A 20,172-nucleotide genomic window follows, 5' to 3' on the forward strand; every position below is an offset into this window, starting at 1 on the left:
CTGTCCGGGTCCTTTCCCGGTTCTGTCCCGGCTTCCTTCCCCATTCTGTCTCGGTTCTGTCCCGGTTCCATTCCGGTCCAGTCCCGGTCCTGTCCCGGTTCCATCCCGGCCCCATCCTGGTCCTGTCCCGGTTCTACTCCGGTTCTATCCCAGTTCTGTCCCGGTTCTGTGCCAGTCTTGTCCCGGTTCTATTCCAGTCCTGTCCCGGTTCTATCCTGGCCCCATCCTGGTTTCCATCTCGGCCCTATCCTGGTCCCATCCCTGTTCCCATCCGGCCCCATCCTGGCCCCATGCCGGTTCCCATCTCGGCCCTATTCCAGCCCCATCCCTGTTCCCATCCTGGCCCCGTGCCGGTTCCCATCTTGGCCCTATCCCGGCCCTTTCCCGGTCCCATCCCTCTTTCCATCCCTGTTCTTATCCCAGTCCTATCCCTGCTCCCATCCCAGTTCCCATCCCTGTTCTCATCCCTGTTCCCATCCCAGCTCCATCTTGGTTCCCATCCTGGCCCCCATCCTGGTCCCTATAATTCAGGGTACCCTATAATCCTAAGGCTGCTGGGGCAATGTTGCTTTCTGATGCTTGCTTTCTTGGATTTGTCACTGTATGTGTAATTTATTATTGTATATCAATATATTAACATATATAACAATTCTCATCTACCTTATTTGTTGATATTTCTATCTATACAATGGGTAGATTATACATACACAAGGGCAAGAGTGTCCCCTCTGCCACAGCTTGGGATCCACCTCACACACCCTGATAATAAACCATTAATAAAACCATCAGCAAAGAGCAGATCTGTCAGGTTTATTTGTGGCTCCCTCCTTCACATCCCAAGTTACCAGACAGAGAAGTAGCTCTCTTCAGACAGTTCATGTTTCATGAAATCTCAAGGTGGTATGGGTCTTGCCCAAATTTCAGGGAGCAGGGGGAGGAAGGCTGGCCTCATGCTCAGAATGGTTCAGGGTGAGCTCTCTGTGTCACCTTTGGTGGAATGTCAGAAGGAACGTTGTCACTACAGAGCATGACGCAGTGCAAGCACCAAGACTCCATCAGAGGGGTGCATAAGAGAGATTTTTTACAGCAACATGTGGCCTTTATAGTTTTTCAAGATATTTATGTTTACTTAACAGACACATTCACTGCCCATTGGTCATAAGAAAGAAACAAAATTCTCAATAGGTGAACAAGAAGCCACGTCACTCTGTGAGCCAGCTCGAGTCTGCATCTTTTAACTTTCTCTCTTCCATCACATTGTCATGGGGACAGCCTTGGTGTCTTCCTTGAGAGAGATACAGGGCTTTCCTTATCTTCAGGAAGCCTTTGCTGGCTCACAAGAACAGCACAAAATGCCTTTCCTACAGAACATCAGCAGGAGGTGGCTAGACACATATCTCCCTGATTTTTTAAGATTTTCTAAGCCTTCTGATGTTTACATTCTTGTAACAAACTTTCTCACACACTTTCTGTAAATAACTTACTGTTTTGCATTCTTTTATGGAGGAAGAGAAATTTGACAGACTGTTGGTTTGACCAGTGTCATTGGGGAGGTGGCACTGTCATCCTCCAACCCACTGTCACTTTTAGAAAACTATAAATGTTAAGGTAAGAAAATAAACTTCCCTTTTTCTTCACTTTAGAGAAAAGAAGAAGCAGTGTGTGCACTTGTGTTGTTTCATGTCCTATAGTGACAGACACAGACAGCCCCAGGCTCCTGCTGGTGCCAGCTCCATCCCTCTGGCAGCACCTGGCTGTTTCAAGGCAAGGTGTTTTCCATTGCCATCTGTATGGCAGATTATCTTTTGTCAAGTGGGCAGTTTGCCTTATCTCTCTCTCTGAGTGACCACATTCACACCTCCCTCAGGAGGGGACATCTGCTGATAACAGCTATTGAATGTCCCTGCATGGCTGATAAGAACTACAGCATCCCATTGGGAGATGTGAGCCCAGAGGGAGGAGCCAAGCATTCCTACCCAGATATAATCCTGAGGTTTTGAGACACCAGCACGGCTTCTCCACTGGATTCCCCAGAGGAACAGCAGCTGCCTCTTCCACTGGATCTTCAGAGGAAGAATACATCCTTCTCTACAGGATCCCTGCTCCAGCAGAGCCACCCCTGACACTGCAGGAGGGCTGCAGCCACATTTCCAATGGGACTGCCGCCAACACCCTGACCACAGGGTGTCAGGCTGGGTTCTGACTCTGTCAGTGTTGTTCTGGTGTACTGCATTGTTTATTTTATCCTTTATTATTTTTCTTCTCTATTAAAGAACTGTTATTTCCTGCTCCCATATTTTTTGCCTGAGAGGCCCTTAATTTAAAATTTATAGCAATTAGGAGGGGTGGGGAGGGTTTACATTCTCCATTTCAGGGGAGGCTCCTGCCTTCCTTAGCAGATTCCTGTCTTCCCAAACCGAGACACTGGCACAGCTTTGCACCATGCCCACATCACCTGGCATCACATCTCTCCGTGTTCCTCCTACAGCCGGGGGCTCCAGCCTGGCTGGGGGTGTTTGGAGCAGAGCCAAGCTGCAGTGAGAGCTGCTGGCAGAGCCAGGAGGCACATCCAGCTCCAGCCCCAGGAGCTGCTGGAGCTGTCACCCAGCATCCGTGTCCTCAGGGGCCGCAGGGAGCGCTGCCACTGGGTGAGGATGGCAGCTCTGGCCCCGCTCCAGCTGCCCCTGCCCTCCAGCCGGTACTGGTAGGGGGAGCAGGGCCCAAAGAAGATGGCCAGGCCCAGCTGGGGGTCTGTCAGCAGCAGCCTCAACACGCTGGGCTTGACGCCGGTGCATGCAGCGATTTTGTCCACGTAGCTGATGAAACTCATCTTCAGGTTCTCCCTCTCAGACGGGTTCCTTTGATGGGACATGAGAAATAAAAGTCAGGTGGCATCATCCTGCTTCATTTCCCCGCTCCATGGGCAGCAAAGGCCTCAGGCTCAGAGATCAGGTGAGCCCCAGGCTCTAGGGCAGAGCTCTCTTAGCCCCAAACAAAGCCAAAAACACTGAAGGAGCCTCTGTGGAGTTGGTGCCAGCAGTTCCCCAGGGCACGGGACAAGCAGAAGCTTGTTTTGTCTCTGCAGCATAGTTGTGGCTTCAAAATCAGCTCTAACTTAACAGTAGCATCATTGTAATGCCACAGGCAGCCTGCTATGTCCTTCTCTGAGGTTCAGGGGTGTGGATTTGGCAGATTTTGAGAAGTAGAGATATAGACTTTCAGAGATAAGAATGCCAAGGGGAAATCTGAGAAATGCAAAAAGCTGCCCATGCTGGGAGGGACCTCCTAGATTTCTCTGCTTGAAACCTTATCTCCCTCACAGAAGGAAGGACGTGCTGATCTGCTTCAGGAAAGTTTGAGACAGCCTCAAGTTTGTTCCCCTTGCACCTCAGGCTTCAATATTTCTGTGTAACAGAAATTTCCATATTTCTGTGTAACAGCACCCTGGTGCAGTCATTGGGGCTCCTGGTCATTACCCCTGTGGCTCTGTTTTGTCCCAGCTTTTCCCCAGTGTCCCATGAGCCAGCCCTGGCAGACCCAACCGCGAGGTCCCCTCCTTGCTCCATCATCATCCATCCCCCATCCCTGTGGACACATCTCCACCTCCTGTAAAATCAATCCCAGTGCCAAGGAGGCAGGCTGCCAGCTCCCCCACACACACACATCAGCCTGGTGGGATACTCACCTTGACCTGCCAAAAAGTGACACAAACTGTCCCCCACCCACACTGCCCAGCTCCAGGGGGGTTCTGGATGGAATCTGGATCACAGCTCTCCCCAGGGCCTGGATTTGGGAGGGAGAAGCCACGAGATGGCACCCTCAGTCTGGAGGAAACCAAACCTTCATCTGGACGTGCTGGGAACAAGGACATGGCTGGGAGGCCTGGCAGGGGGGGATCTCCAGAGAACAGGAGAGAAAGGGAGGGAGCAAAGGAGGTGGGAAGAGAGGGAAGGGGAGCTGCAGGCCCTGGTCTTGTAATAAACTGCTCCAGAGAAGCTTATGGTGTCTTGTTCCATAAAGGAGCCACGGGAGCATTTTCCCAGCTCACTGTGGGTGGTGAGGCATTAAATGCAGAGTTGGGTGTGCTGAGCAGGTCCCTCCCATGTCTGCCATCGAGTCCCCCCCTTCCCCAAGCTTGTCCTGGCACACAGAACCTGTCTCATCCTGACTGCAGGAGCATCACACACCTTTTGACTGCTGGCTTCCTCTTCAAAACCTCAGCCATCATCCTGCTGGGGGGAGGCAGCTTGTTCCAGCCTGAGAACAGAGAAACCAGCAACTGCCCATGACATCAAAATAAATCAGAGTCTTGGGATTTTAACTCTTGTTACACTATGTGGTCTTTTCTATTTTGTATGAGGAAGAGATACCACGGATGCAAAGAAAAATGTTTTCCAAATGCCTCAATTTAATTTCAATCTGTACATTGTATGAGCCAATTTGTTAAGTCTAGAAGGTGGTCTCATTAACTGATTTGAAGCTGGGTTAGAGCTTTATAGTATCTTTTCACTTTCTGAAAGCTTGAAGCCTCATTTAATGATGTCAGAGTTTTTAATTCTAGCAGGGGTAAACCTAGACAATATTCATAAGTATATAATAGTTCCAGCAGCACCTTAAGAGAACATTCAGCCCCTTCCCAAGATCCCAGCACTTTTCCTGAGGTGTGGGATGCAGCTGGTGGACAGAGGCTACCCATGGAGCTGAAATATGCCCTAACCTGTGTAGGCAGCAGCTCAGGCTGCCCCAAACCTCCCAGCCAGAAGATCTTCCCCATCTCCTACCTGCAAAGACCCCTGTGACCCAGCGAGCCTGCATCTCTGAGCCCACCATGATGGAGCCTGTCAGCTGGATCAGGCCAATGATGGCCAGCGTGGGCTGCTCCAGCTGGGGAGGGAAGATGCAGTTGTAGAGGGAGCGGTTGTCGTGGATGGTGCCCCCAACAGACTCCTCGAGGAAGGGGAAGGAGAAGTTGTAGCCCGTGGCAAAGAGCACCACGTCAATGTTTCCTTCGGTTGTGCCGTCTTCGAAAACAGCAGAGCTTTCAGTGAACTCCTTCACGTTGGGCTTCAACACCACAGTCCCAGAGAGGAGGCAGAAGGGCAGCTCTTCATTGATAATCATCTTAAATTTGGAGCTTGCAGCAGAGAAAAGAGCGGTGTTAGTATCTGGGAGAGACCTAAAATGACTTTTTTTACAGTCAGAATTCCCCTCCAACAGTTTGCTATTCCACAAATATCCCCCAAACCTGAAACTTAAGCATTTCATATTATAAAGACCCCCTGAGCACCCAACAAAACAACCAGAAAAAAACACCTTTTGCTGGAGGCCAAGCCATAGTTTGTGTGGTTGAACCATGAATTGAACTTCCGAAACTTGATCCTCCTTGTGAGGGCTGATGGGAGAAGCCAGTCCAGGAGGGAGTTGAAGCGGGTGGTGCTGACCATGTCCAAGGGGAAGCCGTGGTCTGAGACCCGGCTGACGACCCACGTGTGGCTCCTGGTGCTGAGGAACACCTGGGGGGAAGGCAGGTCTCAGCCTCCTGCCCAGGCATCTCCTCGGTTTTGCCCTGAGTGGCAAATCCCATCTCCTGCACTTGAGCTGACACAGAGTTACCCCAAGGGAAGGAGATGACATCCAGATGAACCAAACAGCTTGGGTGGCTTTGATAAAGTTCCCACAGCTGCTCAATGGCCAGTCCTCAGGTGGGCCAAACTCTCCAGGAGTTGCAAAGCTTCTTCAACTGCCCTCAGTGAGAAGTGGAATTTATGGAGGAATCTGGGGGCAAAGCTCCCTCAGGTACCTTGAGCTGATGCCTCAGGTTTTAACTTATCTATTTTTCAGGTTCTGTGCTGCTTTAGTGTGGGGGTCTGGGCTCCATATTATGGGATGGTGAGCTCTCTTCATAGAGTAGGAAGACAAAACAATTCCTTCTCTAGCTGGGGACCAAGGACAAATGAAACAAATCTCAGGCCCAAGAGCACAAACAATGTGGGCCTAAGAGAGAAAACAAGAAGGATGGGACTTCATGGCCTGGAGCTGCAATTGCACAATTAAGTCCAATATACAAATGGAGCAGAACTTGTAAAAGTGAGAGACCCCTTGACCTCTCGTGCATTTTGTGACCATTTTGAGTTGTGCTGCCCAAGGTGGATCCATTGAGGTCTCTTAATAAATCCCTTCTTTATTCTTTAACTCTGTCCAGCCTCTGTTCTTGGTCAGCCCTCACAAGGCATCAGAGCCACTGGCGCTCAGAGGCCCTGTCTGGAGCGGCATGGAGCTGTCCCTTGGTGGAGGCCCTGTCTGGGGCACCATGGAGCTGTACCTTAGCAGAGGCCCTGTCTGGAGCAGCATGGAGCTGTCCCTTGGCAGAGGCCCTGTCTGGGGCACCATGGAGCTGTCCCTTGGCAGAGGCCCTGTCTGGGGCACCATGGAGCTGTCCCTTGGCAGAGGCCCTGTCTGGGGCACCATGGAGCTGTCCCTTGGGGGATGCCCTGTCTGGGGCACCATGGAGCTGTCCCTTGGCAGAGGCCCTGTCTGGGGCACCATGGAGCTGTACCTTGGGGGATGCCCTGTCTGGGGCACCATGGAGCTGTCCCTTGGCAGAGGCCCTGTCTGGGGCACCATGGAGCTGTCCCTTGGCGGAGGCCCTGTCTGGGGCACCATGGAGCTGTCCCTTGGCAGAGGCCCTGTCTGGGGCACCATGGAGCTGTCCCTTGGCAGAGGCCCTGTCTGGGGCACCATGGAGCTGTCCCTTGGGGGATGCCCTGTCTGGGGCACCATGGAGCTGTCCCTTGGCAGAGGCCCTGTCTGGGGCACCATGGAGCTGTCCCTTGGCAGAGGCCCTGTCTGGGGCACCATGGAGCAGCAGAGGCCCTGTCTGGGGCACCATGGAGCTGTACCTTTTCAGCCACTCGGCTCAGCTCCACGGACAGGTCCCCACCGGTGTTGCCGATGCCAAGCACCAAGACGCGCTTCCCACGGAAAGCCTGCACGTCCCTGTACTCCCAGCTGTGCAGGTACTGCCCTTTGAAGCGACTTTCAATGCCTAGGCAGAGAGCAGGGAGCATTTCCTACTGCCAGATACATTTATTCACCCGGCTCATGCCCAGATCATCTGCAGCCCCCAACTCTCCCCACTCCCACCTCCCCTAGCAGCTGAGAAGCCCATGGAAGTGCCCTGTACCTCCTCAGCTCAGTCTTGCTTTGCAAATCCTAAGGGAAAAGCCTGGCTGCACCCTTACAAGGTTTTTTTCCCATTCCCTGCAATGCCCCCCACCATTTCCATGGGGTCAGGGTCCTGCTTGCTCCATTGTGGGGGCTTCATGGAGCAGGCAGGCTCACAGAGCAAAATCCAACCAGGGATTGGGGGAACCAAATCCAACCATGGGTGCTGGGGGAACCCCACTGCTGGGACAGGCCTTACCTGGGAAAGAAGCCAATGGCAAGTAGGGCTCCTGGTAGTGGCCGGTGCAAACCATGACAGCGTCGAAGACGTGGGACTCACGGACACCACGGCTCTCGGTGACCACCTCCCACCGGCCTGAGGTGCTGAAATCCGGGCACTTCCTCACACTGAGAACTGTGGTCTTGCACAGAAGCCCAAGAGAGCAGCAGTCAGGGATCATGGAGATGTGCCTGTGAAAGGCTGGGTCCCTGGGGAGCTGTGTGCCGCTTCTGAAGCTGTTAAAGCCCACCCTGCATTTCCCCTGGTGATGGCACTGGGGGGCAAGCCTGTGTGAAACCTTGGGCCTAAAGTCTGCATTCAGGACTCAAAAGGGCCTTGAGGGTTGGCACCCAGCCTTGTCCCATCTCACCTCCACTCTGCAGCTAGCCATGGCTCTTCTCCCCGTGGGTTTGGGGTCCCTGCTTGTTGGAACCCAGGACATTCCTCTGGCTGCCCTGGATGATTCCAGACTCAGATTCCAGGCAAGGGGCTCAGAGACCTTGGCACAGAGTCAAAGACACCTGTGCCTTTGATTTTAGCCCATGGAAACAATTACCAACTTTGTGTGAAGATTTACAAGGCACAAGAGTTTGAGTAGAATGATAGTGAATTTGTCACAGGGTGAAAAAGAAGAATTTTGGGGATTTAGAATGGGGGTTCAAGGGGCAAGATGGAGGAATCTGGGTGTGTCCAGAGCTTCTTCTTCTTCTTGTCCTCCATCTTCTGCTGTGATGGTGACACTTTTGGATTGGTTTAGAGTAGAGACAGACTGTCTAACATAGGTGATGGGTATTGGAAAATTATTGTAAATAAAGTCCATGTAGTTAATAGTATAAAATGTTAAAACCACCCCAGGGGCAGTCACTGTGCCACAATCTGACCTGCTGGACAGATCTCAGCAGATCAGAGAAAGAATGGAACAGATAAGAGAAAATAAACAACCTTGAGAAGCAGAACTGAGGAATCTTGACTGCTTACTTGATTGTGGGGCTGGGAAAAAAAAACCTCTTGAACACCTTGGGAGCCATTCCAGCCACACAAAACCCAAGACCTGCTCACCTGGAGGCGAATGTGCCGCAGGAGGTCGAAGTGCCGGGCGTACATCCTGAGGTATTCCAGGACCAGGCTGTGGGGCAGGTAGTTGGGAAAATCCTCGGGGAAGGGGAAGTCACTGAAGCAGGACATCTCCTTGGAGGTGTTGGTGATGACTGAGCGGTACACAGTGATCCTCCTGCTGTCTGTGGAGTCCTGTGTGAAACCAGTGCTGATGTTTCCAGGGGGGCAGGGGAAGACTTTCTCCCCATCAAGTATATGAGTATTTTTCTTCCTCACATTTTGGTACAAGGAATAAGCCAGGACAAGCACCTGGAGACAATCATTACTTCTCCCTCTGTCAGATTAAGCTCTTTTCTGACCCAGAGGTGGGGCAACTGAGAGGCATTTTAAAGCTTTTATTCTATTTTTAGTCTCATGTGAAGGATGAGACAATACAGATGTTATTATTCACTCTATCACAATCAGAAGCCAACTAATTCTTAATTACAATACACTATAAGCATTTCTTGGCCTATCTTGGCCTTGGTTTTTGCCACACCATGCTGTAAATGCCTTAAAGCCAATCATCTAGATGACCTCATAGGTCTTACTACAATGCATCTTTCATTGTTCTATTTCTCCAAAGTATTTAGTCTTATTGACAAGGCTATCCTTTGAAACTTATTTCTAGTTCCATTTCTCTCTCAGCAATGCCTATTCCATGGCATTTCTAAGTCAGCATTTCTTATCTCAAAGTTTACATGGAGATGCACACTATGTGAACCTTCTGCCAGGGTTTGAGAATTCTCTACAAATCCATTTCCCACATTTCCCTCTCTCTCTTGAACGGAAAAAAACTTCTTTGATGGCTTTGTTTGTCGTTTGCAAGTGAAGTACAGAAGGCACAATCACCAACATTGTCACTACAACAATCAATGCATATAAACCTATTTTGCAAAGCTCCTTTATCTAAGGTGCAAAACTCCATCCATTTCCCACCCCTTCCATTTCCTTCTCCATCTTGGAGTCAGGAGGAGCCCCACGAGTGGGACAGGGACAGTCCCTGAGGGTGTGGCCACCCTTTCCTCTTGGCTGCAGTCCAAGAGCATCCAAGGAAGGGGATGAGAGGAATGGTGGATTTGTCTTTACAAACAAGCTGTGGGTCTGCTGGTAGATAAAACTAGCACTGGGAGAGAAAAGAAACAATGGGAAGGATTCCACTGATTGATGAATGGAAAAAGAGATTTGATTTTACAAATAAACTTTACAAATAAACAAATGGAGAAGAAAAAACCCTAAATTCCATAAGAATTAAAAATTAAAAGGGAGGGTTATACATTAGAGGGGAATCTCTGGTATCCCAGGTATTCTGGGAAGTCTGAACCTCTCAAGTACCTCAGCCAATGGAGAAAGAGAGAAGGGAAATGTGGCTGGGAAATTGGGATAAAAAGGAGGCTGTGTCCTTCAAAAATTGGAGAGATCCCAGGGGAATGCCCCATGGCCTCTGCCTTTATTGGAATAAAGTAAAAGGGCTCCTCTGTCTCCTTTAGGACATAAACCTCTGGTGTCTATGGATGAATTTTCCTGAGAGGAACAAGCCCGGGGACAGACGCAGGGGGCACTGACCGTGTAGCGCCAGACGCCGCCGATGTCCTCGCTGCTCTCGAAGCACGTGGGCTCCAGCCCCTCAGCCAGGCAGCACTTGACAGAGGCCAAGCCCCCAGCCCCAGCTCCAACCACGGCCACACGCTGGACCATGGTGGCCTGCAGCGGGTGACAGGCTGGTGTGACAGCAGCTGGAAGCACAACAGCCTGGGGATCAGCAGAAATGCCACTCCCTTCTTCCCATCCCCACAGAAACACCCCTGGTCTTCTCTGCTGCAGGTGTCCATGAAGGAAAACTGTCCTGGGAGAGCCCCACAGCCAGCTGCTGCTGCAAGTGCTGTGCACAGATCCTGCTCATTCCCCTCCCAAACCCACTCTGGGGGTCCAGGAATCTCCCTCCTCCATGGAGGGGGAACAGGAGGCACTTTTAAACCTCGCTGTTCTGCTGCTTCAATTTCTTCTCTTTTCCAGCCCAAACCAGGGCATGCAAAGAAGTTGCAGCTATCTTCTTCTGCCTGAGTATTCTGAAACCTTTGGGAGAAGCAACTCCAGCTACGCTGGCTCGTTTTCACGCTCTCCTTTTTAACTTCCCATTAAAGAGCAATCTCTTGAAAACAAAAAGGGTTTAAAAAGAGGGAAAAAAAGCAAAGCAATGCCTGACTGAGCAGGAGCAGGGTGCAGCCATTCAGCAGTTAGACAGCTCTGTGAAAGCAAGGCTGGGATTACAGGATATACAAAAGGTAAAGAACCCGGGAAACGCTGGGGATAAATGGGAGGAACTCAAAGCTGGGGTGTGTAAACTGAGCTGCACAGAGCTTGCCTGGAAAGCAAAGAAACTAAGAAAAAATGAACCCACGTGAACTTTGATTAGATAAGAAAAAATTGCTACTGCAGGGTCTGCAGAAAGAGTATTTTATAATTTTTTCTATCAGTTTTGTGTCAAAAAGTAAGTTAACATAAATAGAAACTGTAGGAAACTGAAGAAAGCCAGGGAAAAATGAGGGAGGTGCAAAACAACCCCTTTGGCATCCACAAGCCTGGCCTGAGCCACTCCTTAATCTGCAGGAACAGGGCAGGACATGCCCACAGCTGCCTGCCTCGTTTCTGGAGCCTTCCTTGACTTCAGGAAAGGGCAGGCAAGCTCAGGGTGCTCAAGCCACCCCACTTTTCCAGGGCTGCCTGCAGATGGATTTACTCCAGAGGGTCCCTGCAACACGCCTCTCCCCCCACCAGCAGCAAGGCAAAGCCAGCAGTGAATGCCAAAACCCTGGAGAGCTGTCTGCCCACTTTTAAACCCTGCCAAAGCCACCCAAGAGAATCGAGGAGCAAACCTTGCAGGACAGCGCTGTGCCTTCGCCGCTCTGCCTCTCCAAATTTCCCTTGAGTTCCTCCTCTGGCCGTGGATTGGAAGGGAAGGCTGAAGTCCAGGCACAGCCACAGCTCTTGCACCACTGACCTTTACACCTGCATTCCCCCGCCCTGTGGGCTTAAATGCACTGGAAGAAAGTTCTCAACCTCCCTGTGGCAGTGCCAGGTGAAAATTCAGAGCTAATCCCGAAGGGAACATGCTTGCAAGGACTCCCACGCTGTAACTTGTCCCTGCCCCAGCCCAGGCAGCAGCGTGGGGCTGTCCTGATCCTTTTGTGGTGCCCGTGCTGGGCTCTTGTTCCCTTGGCATCCCCAGGAGATCAGCAGAACACGCTCCCTTGGCCAGCAGACAGCGTGGATGTGGGACATGGTGCACTGTGCAGCCTCATTTTGGGGAGGCAGGGAGAGCCCTGAGAGCCCCAGCCTTGTGAGCTGCCCACAGCAATTGGTGGCACAGCCCCCACTCAGACACAGCCTCTGTACCCCAGCTCTTCCCATGCACACAAGAAAAGCACAGGGAGGCATCTGCAGCACACTCCTGCCACAGCCACTGAGATTTTATTCATTCAAAGTCTCTCCACGCACAAAACAAAGCCTCAGGATTGTCCAGTGGTGAGGCACACAGGGAAGCAAAGGCAGGAGTGCTCAGCCCCACAGGCTCCTGTGGGACAAACCTGGAATCTTTCCAAACAACTGGAAAGATGCACCAGTTCAACCCCAACTGGGATTTTGGGTTGCAGTGTTTAGGTTTGGAGAAGGGACAGCCTGACCTGTGTGCACAGCCCAGGTAATTCCTGTGATAGATAATCACAGGAATATTTTCCCAGATAATTCTTGCTCCTGTGACACACCACCACTTTTGCTGGTCTTGTCCTCTCTGCATCCTGTCTCGTGTGATGCAGGCACAATTGTGGCACCAATCCCTGCTCTGCTCCTGGCAGCAGGCAGGGGAGCAGAGGGGTAAAATACACTTGGGCAAGGCTGCCATCCCTGGTTAATGACGCCTGCAAAGCTGGGCTTGGGGCTGAGCTGGAGCAGAGGGAGGTTTATGCTGCAGGTTGCAGATTAAAGTTTGTTGCCATCTACTGAAATCCTTTTCCCTAGTCCCGTGGGGCTGTCTGACCTAAGATAAAATCCCTCAGGACAAAAAAACCAACCCAAACAAACAATAAACAAACAAAAAAGCTATAGGAAAACAAAAATCACAGCAGCCAGGAGCAGAAGGAATCCCACCACAGTCAGGAGAGACAGGGAAGAGCTGGAGGAGCCAGCAGGAACTCGTGTTCTGGTGGGCTTCAGGACACGGTCCCACTGGGTGAGGATGGCCTGCCGTGCCCCCTGCCAGCGCCCAGGACCCCCCAGCCTGTACTGGTAGGGGGAACAGGGCCCAAAGAAGATGGTGAGAGCCAGCCAAGGGTCTGTGCAGAGCAGCCTCAACACGCTGGGCTTGGCACCAATGAAGGAGGCCAGGGTGTCCAGGTAGACCAACCACTCGGTTTTGAGGACTTCATCAAAGGTCAGACCAAACCTGAATGATCAGAGAAGAGAAAGAGGCAGGAGGAAGATTGGTGTCAGCAGGGCTTAGAGGAGCTGGGGTGGACATCCTCTGCATCCTTGGTGTTATTGCATCTGGAGTACAACTGGGCTCCCTAGGAAAGGACTGGATGTAGGTGAGAACGTGGGACACAACTCCTGGCCACCACACAGCTCCTGTAAAGGGATGCTGGCTCCAGTCAATCTTTCTCTTCCTCACTCACAAGTTGCACTTGTTCCTCCCCTTCCCCTTGGTGAATCTTTGTTAACAGACTTTGGTTAACAGTTTGGGGTCTTTTTCAAAGCAGGCAAACAAAAAACCCCTCAAACCCAAATCCCTTTGCTTTTTGCAGAAAAGTCGTGTGCAGCATGAGAAAGGTGGCACCCTTTAGTATCCCTCACGTTCATTTCCACCAAATATTGTTGCAGGAATACACAGTGGCTTGGAGAATTGCTCCCAGTTCACCTTCTCTGCAGAATTCATAGCTTCATGTCCCACCTTCAGAGGTCTGCAAAAGCCCATACCCACTTAGCCTTGTATTGTATTCTGTGCAATTCTGTACTTGACTCTCCTATACCTTTTCTCCTATAGCTATTTAAGTGAGCCATGGATTTATCTATCACCCAGTTTCCTGGGATTGGCTCATTCATTCCCTAATCCTTTTAAGCTTTTTGCCTGCCTGTGAACCACACACCAGTGTGCTCAGACACCTGTTCACAGTGAGTTAGGTCTCCATGTCTCCATGCTGTGAGATGAGACAATCTCAGTGTACACCTCGCTGGTTGTAGGTTGGCTTTTCCCCCCCAAGCTGAATTACTTTGCATTTATTTCCATTTATTTCTCTGCCATTTTATCTCTCAGTCTGTGGGGATCCTGATGTTCTTCCCCAACTCCCAAGCAAGCTTTTGCCTTGAGTACCCTGAATTAATTTTTTCCTGTCGCCAACAGGCAAAATATCAGTGTTAAATCAAAGGTTACATTGGCTCTTTGCAAGTGAGTAAAGGGGGAGCTGGATCCAGGAATCCTCCCCAAAAACTCCAGAGGTTTTTCAATCCACCAAAAAACCTTTGGGGCTCTGGGGAATGACTTACCATTGGATTTGGTTTTTCTTCTTCTTATTTACTTCCTTCTCCATGACAGCCTGGGGAGGCAACTGACACAAGCCTAGAAAGAGAGAGTGTTCTGCAGAGTTTAACTCCTGGAGGGAAACTGTGAACTCACTCAGTGATGCAAAATGTGGGAATCCCTTCCCTGGGAGGGCAGGAAACTCTCATTGCAGGCAGTTTATTTGGCAATGCTGCAGTCCTGCCCAAAACCAGCCCTCCAGTATTCCAAATTCACCCACACCTCCTCCTGCTCTTACAGATGTGTGCTGTCAGGGCACAGGCAGGTGATGTGGGGGCAGATGGGCTGTGCAAGCCCCAGAGAGGATCACCCCAAAGAGAAACCCCAGAACTTCTCATCTCTGGGGCTTAGTCCTGACCTAGCTCTCCACGAGGTTATTCTTACAATTTTTATAAAAAACCCCAAACAAAACACCAGTAGGTTTCTTTCCTCACTCATGTTGCTGTAGCTTAGCTGAGGTGAAATAACTTGGGAAATCTGAGCCTCAGAAATGCTCCCTCATCCACTCTGAACTTCTTAGCTCTGGGATCTCCCTGGGTGAAGGGACAAACCATGTCCAGTTTTGTCTGAGCTGCATTTTGGGCCACAGGAGGCCTCACATTTGCTCCCCTACCTTTGAAGACACGGCTCACCCAGCGTGCCTGCATCTCTGCCACGGGCATGATGGCTCCAAAGGGCTTAATCAGCCCAAGGACAGCCAGGGTGGGCTTCTGCAGCTGGGGTGGGAACACGTATTTGTAGAGGGACGCGTGCTTGTTCTCCACCCTGACGATGGATTCTTCCAGGAAGGGGAAGGAGATGGTGTAGCCCGTGCAGAAGACAACGATATCGATGGGCTCCTCCTCGGGGCAGTTGTGGAAAAGGACTGAGTTGTCCTTGAACTCCTTCACACCTGGCTTGATGGTGATCCTGCCTGTCAGGATGTAGCTTGGGAGCTCGTCGTTCAGCACGGGCTCCCGCACCAGCCAGCTGTGGAGAGCCAGGGCCTCTGAGAGTGGGGCACCACAAACAAGCCTTGCTGCTCCCCTGCTCCTCCTCCCACCAGCTCACACCTCTTGGTGTCGTTTTCTCTGAGCAAATAGCCCTGCCTCCCACCTCCAGGCAATGACAGTGTCACCAATGTCACCCTGTCCCACGGCGGGAGTGATTCACTGACATCTCCTGCCACCTTATTCCCCTCACTCAGTTACTCTTCAAATCATCTCTTTCCAGAACTTTAAGCTTTAAGCCTTCCTTCTCCTCTTTACCCAGAGACCCTCCTCTGGGCCTTCCTGGGCTTTTCCAGCATGCCCAATCTTTCATCACTTAAGGGAGCTACAGCTTATTTTCTCCTCCCCACTGGAGATCACCCCAGTCTGGGCATTGGTTGATGCTGGTTGCTGAACATCTCCCCCTGCCCACACCACAAGCCCATCAGCATGGGATGGGGACCACCAAGAAGTACCTGTTCTCTGGCTGAAGGCCATAGTTTTCATGGTTGAACCACTGGTTCACCTTATAATTAATCAACCACCATGAAAGGGGTCCAGGCAAGTTGGTTTTGATCAGGCTCATCAGGCGAGTGTTTAAAATCATATCCCAGGGGTAGCCATGCTCAAACACACGGCTGAGCAGCCAGGCTCCTCGAGTGGTGCTAATGGTCACCTGCAAGGGAAGAACCAATACTTCAGGTGATGAATTTGCTGCTTTTCCTTTATAAAGAAACTCAGAGGGGCACGGCGCAGACAGCTGCGTGATGGAAAAGGAGCAACAGCATCTTTAATTTCTCCTGGCTGCTGATGATGGAGGTGAAACAGGAGACAAGAACAAAACCAGCTTGCTTTCAAGGTAGCTTTTTGACCAAAAAATTCAGGCTCAGAAAGACTGTTTGTGATGACAGCACACTGAGCTACTGTCCCCTGTTACTGTGATATTTTATGAAGAATCCCTTTGCCAGGATTTCTTCTCCTGGGAAGCTTCAGCTTCTCCATGTTTTGCTCCTCAGGGATGTGATTTGGAGAATTGTTTACCCAACATGTGAATTGTTTTTAACTAATGGCCAATCACAGCCAGCTGTGTTGGACTCTCTGAGTCTGTCATGGGTTTTTATTATTCATTCTTTTCTAGCCTTCTGATGTCTCCTTTCTCTTTCTTTAGTATAGTTTGTCACAGACATCTTTTATGAAAAATCCTTTCCTTAGGATTTTTCCTCCTGAAAAGCTGAGAGGCCTCAGGAACAAAAGTAAACAATGATTATCTGCTGTTGTGGAATGCAACAGGTGCATCTGGGATTGGTCTCATGTGGTTGTTTCTAATTAATGGCCAATCACAGCCCAGCTGGCTCGGACAGAGAGCCAAGCCACAAACCTTTGTTGTCATTCTTTCTTTGCTATTCTATTCTTAGCTAGCCTTCTGAGGAAACCTTTTCTTCTATTCTTTTAGTACAGTTTTAATGTAATATATATAATAAAATAATAAATCAAGCCTTCTGAAACATGGAGTCAGATCCTCGTCTCTTCCCCAACCCGAAAACCCCTGTGAACACCGTCACAGATGGCACTGGCACAATAGTTTTAGTATATAATTTTCAAATAATATATAATAATATAATATATAATAATAAATCGGCCTTCTGAGAACTTGGAGTCAATTTTCATCTCTCACCTCATCCTGAAACCCACAACACCACCACAACAATGAATAACCACAGTCCCCAGTGTCCCTGTCCCCAGAGGCCGGGGGTGGCAGGGTGGTGGCACCTTTGCAGCGACCCGGCTGGCCTCCACGGCGATATCCACTCCCGAGTTGCCCATGCCCACCACGAGGACACGCTTGCCCTGGAACACGTCAGGATGCTTGTACTGCCTGCTGTGGAAGTGCTGCCCTCGGAACCTCTCGATGCCTCAGGGGAAAAACAAACAGAGCTCTGAAGCACTCCAGCATTTGTGGATTTTGTTGGGAGAACTGGTGTTAAAAAGCAACCCACATGGTAAGAGCAAAGAGTGCAATCTCTGGCCACCAGGGTCTCAGGGAGGTCCAGCCCTCCATCCCATGCACACAGAATTAATTGATGCTTCCTCTCCAAAATGGGGTCTCAGAGACAAAGCTGCTGAAGCACGGGACAGTATTGCTGTTGATGCCAGCAGGTTTGGAAAGCAGAAGCAAGAAAAGGAAGGGAGGATTTTCCCCAAATAACCCCTAAATCTTCCCTCCCCAGCCCCTGAAGCAGGTAACAACTTTTAATTGTATACCGTACCAGGAAAACACTGCAGGGGGAGGGATGGCTCCGAGAAATTGCCGCTGCAAACCATAACAGCATCAAAGACCTGTGATGTCTGCTTCCCCCCTGCCTCTGTGACCACATCCCACTGGCCCGTGGTGGCAAAGTCGGGGCGCTTACGGATGCTGACAACGGTGCTCTGAAACGTGGTAGTGAAGCAAATCACTGTCACCATCATATTTTCTGGAAAAATCCCTTCGCCAGGATTTTTTTCTCCTGGGAAGCTGAGAAGCCTCAGAGAAAAAGGAAAACAATATAATCTCATTTGCTTCTCTTGTGTTTTGCTGCTTTGGAATGTGGTTGGCGATTGTTTATCCAGCAGGTGGTTGTTTGATTGGTTTCACGTGAATTGTTTTAACTTAATCACCAATCACAGTCAGGCTGTGTCGGGACTCTGGAAGAAGCCATGGGTTTTCGTTCTCATTCCTTGTAGCCTTCTGTCTCTATCCTTTCTCTATTCTTTATAGTTTAGTATAAATATAATATAATATAATATAATATAATATAATATAATATAATATAATATAATATAATATATCAGCCTTCTAAGAACATGGAGTCAGATTAATCAATTCCTCCTCCGATGAGGACCCTGAAAATACCACAAGTGCCCACGGGCACCCAGGGTGGGTGGGGAGCAGGGCAGGGTGGAGAGCAGGGGCATCACTCACCCCAAATCTGATGTGCTGCCTCAGGCTGAAGTGCTCGGTGTAGCGCCGAAGGTAGTCCAGGAGCAGGGCATTGGGCAGGAACACGGGGAAGTGCTCGGGGAAGGGGAAGTCAGAGAAGGCAGACATCTCCTTGGAGGTGTTGCTGATGACTGATGGGTAAAGGCTGGGCCGGCCAGCCTCGATGTGCTCCTGCCACGGCAGCCCGGGTGCATCAGCCCTGTGCCCAGGCTGGGCACTGTCCCCCTGCTGCCCTGGCCTCTGGGGTGCACCTCAGCACGCAGCAAACCCTCACAGCCACTCCAGCCACCCCACAGCCCTGCAAAGCTGCAGCTGCCAGAGGAGGTGAGGATGGCCTTAGCAGCTGGTCTGCAGGCCAAACAACTGAGCTAACAGAAGAAGAGATATCACTGTCATATTTTGTGAAAAATCCTCTCTGCCCAGGATTTCTTCTTCTGGGAAGCTGAGAAGCCTCAGAGAAAAATGTAAAGAATTATCTGATTCGTTTCTCCTGTGCTTGGCTGCTTTGTAATGTGGTCTGGACATTGTTTACCAATAGGTGCATGTTTGGTTGGTTTCATGTGAATTGTTTTTCTTAATGACCAATCACAGCCAGCTGTGTCAGACTCTGAGGAGTCAGTCACAAGTTTTTATTACTCATACTTGTTAAGCCTTCTGTCTGTATCCTTTCTCTTTCTTTAGTAAAGTTTTAGCATAGAACTATAATATAATATAATATAATATAATATAATATAATATAATATAATAATAAATCAGCCTTCTGAGAACATGGAGCCAGATTCCTCATCTTTCACCTCATCCTGGGGACCTCACAAACACGACAAAGAAATTGATAAAATATGAGTTTATCCATAGCAAGGAAGAAAGCAAGGCTGTTAGCATGGAAACCAATAAGATAGACACAAAAGGGATATTTACAGTTAGAGCATCCATGCCTTAATGAGCAGCCTCTGTTTAATAATAATTTGTTGTAAATAATAATAATTAATAGCTTGTCATAAACTTAAACTTAATAATTTGTTGTAAACTCTTACCAATTAATTATTGACAATTATATAATATGAAATATAATATAATATAATATAATATAATATAATATAATATAATATAATATAATATAATATAATTTGTACATGCTTTGTACAAATAAAATACAATAAGCTATTGCTTTGTCCAATGAATATAACGAGCTGGTTTGATGTAACTAATGACTTTAGGGGTATAAAACTTGAGAACAACTTGCAATAAAGAGGAAGCTGTTGTTGTCACTGCACAAATGTGTGTGTGTATGTGTGTGTGTGGTGTCCCCACCTCTCAGTGGCAGGGAGGAGAACATGTCCCCTTGTCCCCTTGCTCACCGTGTAGCGCCAGAGCCCCCCGATGTCCTGGCTCTGCTCGAAGCAGGTGGGCTCCAGCCCCTCGTCCAGGCAGCACTTGGTGGCTGCCAGCCCGCTGACCCCCGCACCCACCACGGCCACTCTCATCCCTGTGGGCTCTGCTGGGCTCCCAGGAGCTGGAAAAAACCCCCACAGATGATCATCACTCTCTCAGGGGGCAGCTCCTGGTATGCCTTTCATAGGGAATTTCTCTATCTGCTTTTCCCAGTTTTTTTTTCCCAAATGCCATTCCATTTCCCAGCATTCTGGGCTCTTTGTTTACAAGTTAGATAAAATGTCTTAAAGAATAATTTTCTTTTATTCCCCCTTTATTTTAAAAAATCTCTCCACTTTTACAGTGTGCTCCCTGGGCTGCTCCCAAACTCCATTCCATTTCCCAGCATTCTGGGTTCTTCATTTACAAGTTAGATTAAATGCCTCAATTAATAATTTTCTTTTTTTCCCCCTTTTTTTTTAAAAATCTCTCCACTTTTACAGTGTGCCCCCTAGGCTGCTTTCAAACCCCTGCAGCTGCCCTGGAAAACTGGCTTGGAAAGAATGTAGTTGAGCCACAATTCACTGCCAGTTTGTATTTACAAGCTGGGTTTAAACTATCCTGCCTTATCAGACTAGCAAATATTTGTATTTTATCTTTGGATATCTGCCCCTGCCTCTCACAGAAGAAAAAAATAAAAAATGCACTGGAATTGAAAATGCACTTTATTTTATCTTTGGAT

General features: G+C 49.5%; 2 protein-coding genes across 3 annotated transcripts; both read right to left on the bottom strand.

The window, feature by feature from the left end:
- Nucleotides 1-583: 583 nt before the first annotated feature.
- LOC139594106 (dimethylaniline monooxygenase [N-oxide-forming] 2-like) lies at nucleotides 584-10,673 on the bottom strand. Of its 2 annotated transcripts, none has more exons than XM_071435767.1 (8): nucleotides 10,106-10,673; nucleotides 8,504-8,692; nucleotides 7,424-7,548; nucleotides 6,900-7,045; nucleotides 5,314-5,513; nucleotides 4,782-5,134; nucleotides 4,188-4,257; nucleotides 584-2,858 (listed from the first exon to the last, which is right to left on the bottom strand). In XM_071435767.1, the coding sequence occupies exons 1-8, from the start codon at nucleotides 10,369-10,371 to the stop codon at nucleotides 2,483-2,485; spliced, it is 1,725 nt and encodes a 574-aa protein (XP_071291868.1). In that variant the 5' UTR covers nucleotides 10,372-10,673; the 3' UTR covers nucleotides 584-2,482. The 2 variants fall into 2 exon arrangements, with proteins under 2 accessions (XP_071291868.1, XP_071291869.1); XM_071435768.1 differs by having other exon boundaries at nucleotides 7,424-7,586; nucleotides 10,106-10,432.
- A 1,964-nt stretch (nucleotides 10,674-12,637) lies between these two features.
- On the bottom strand, nucleotides 12,638-19,543 carry LOC139594010 (flavin-containing monooxygenase 1-like). The gene is made up of 8 exons (XM_071435607.1): nucleotides 19,418-19,543; nucleotides 18,042-18,230; nucleotides 17,347-17,509; nucleotides 16,850-16,992; nucleotides 15,556-15,755; nucleotides 14,725-15,080; nucleotides 14,078-14,150; nucleotides 12,638-12,980 (listed from the first exon to the last, which is right to left on the bottom strand). The coding sequence occupies exons 1-8, from the start codon at nucleotides 19,541-19,543 to the stop codon at nucleotides 12,638-12,640; spliced, it is 1,593 nt and encodes a 530-aa protein (XP_071291708.1).
- Nucleotides 19,544-20,172: the final 629 nt, after the last annotated feature.

The sequence above is a fragment of the Agelaius tricolor genome, unplaced genomic scaffold, assembly GCF_023055355.1.
Source record: "Agelaius tricolor isolate 1412-34295 unplaced genomic scaffold, bAgeTri1.0.p SCAF_11, whole genome shotgun sequence".
NCBI classification, from domain to species: domain Eukaryota; kingdom Metazoa; phylum Chordata; class Aves; order Passeriformes; family Icteridae; genus Agelaius; species Agelaius tricolor.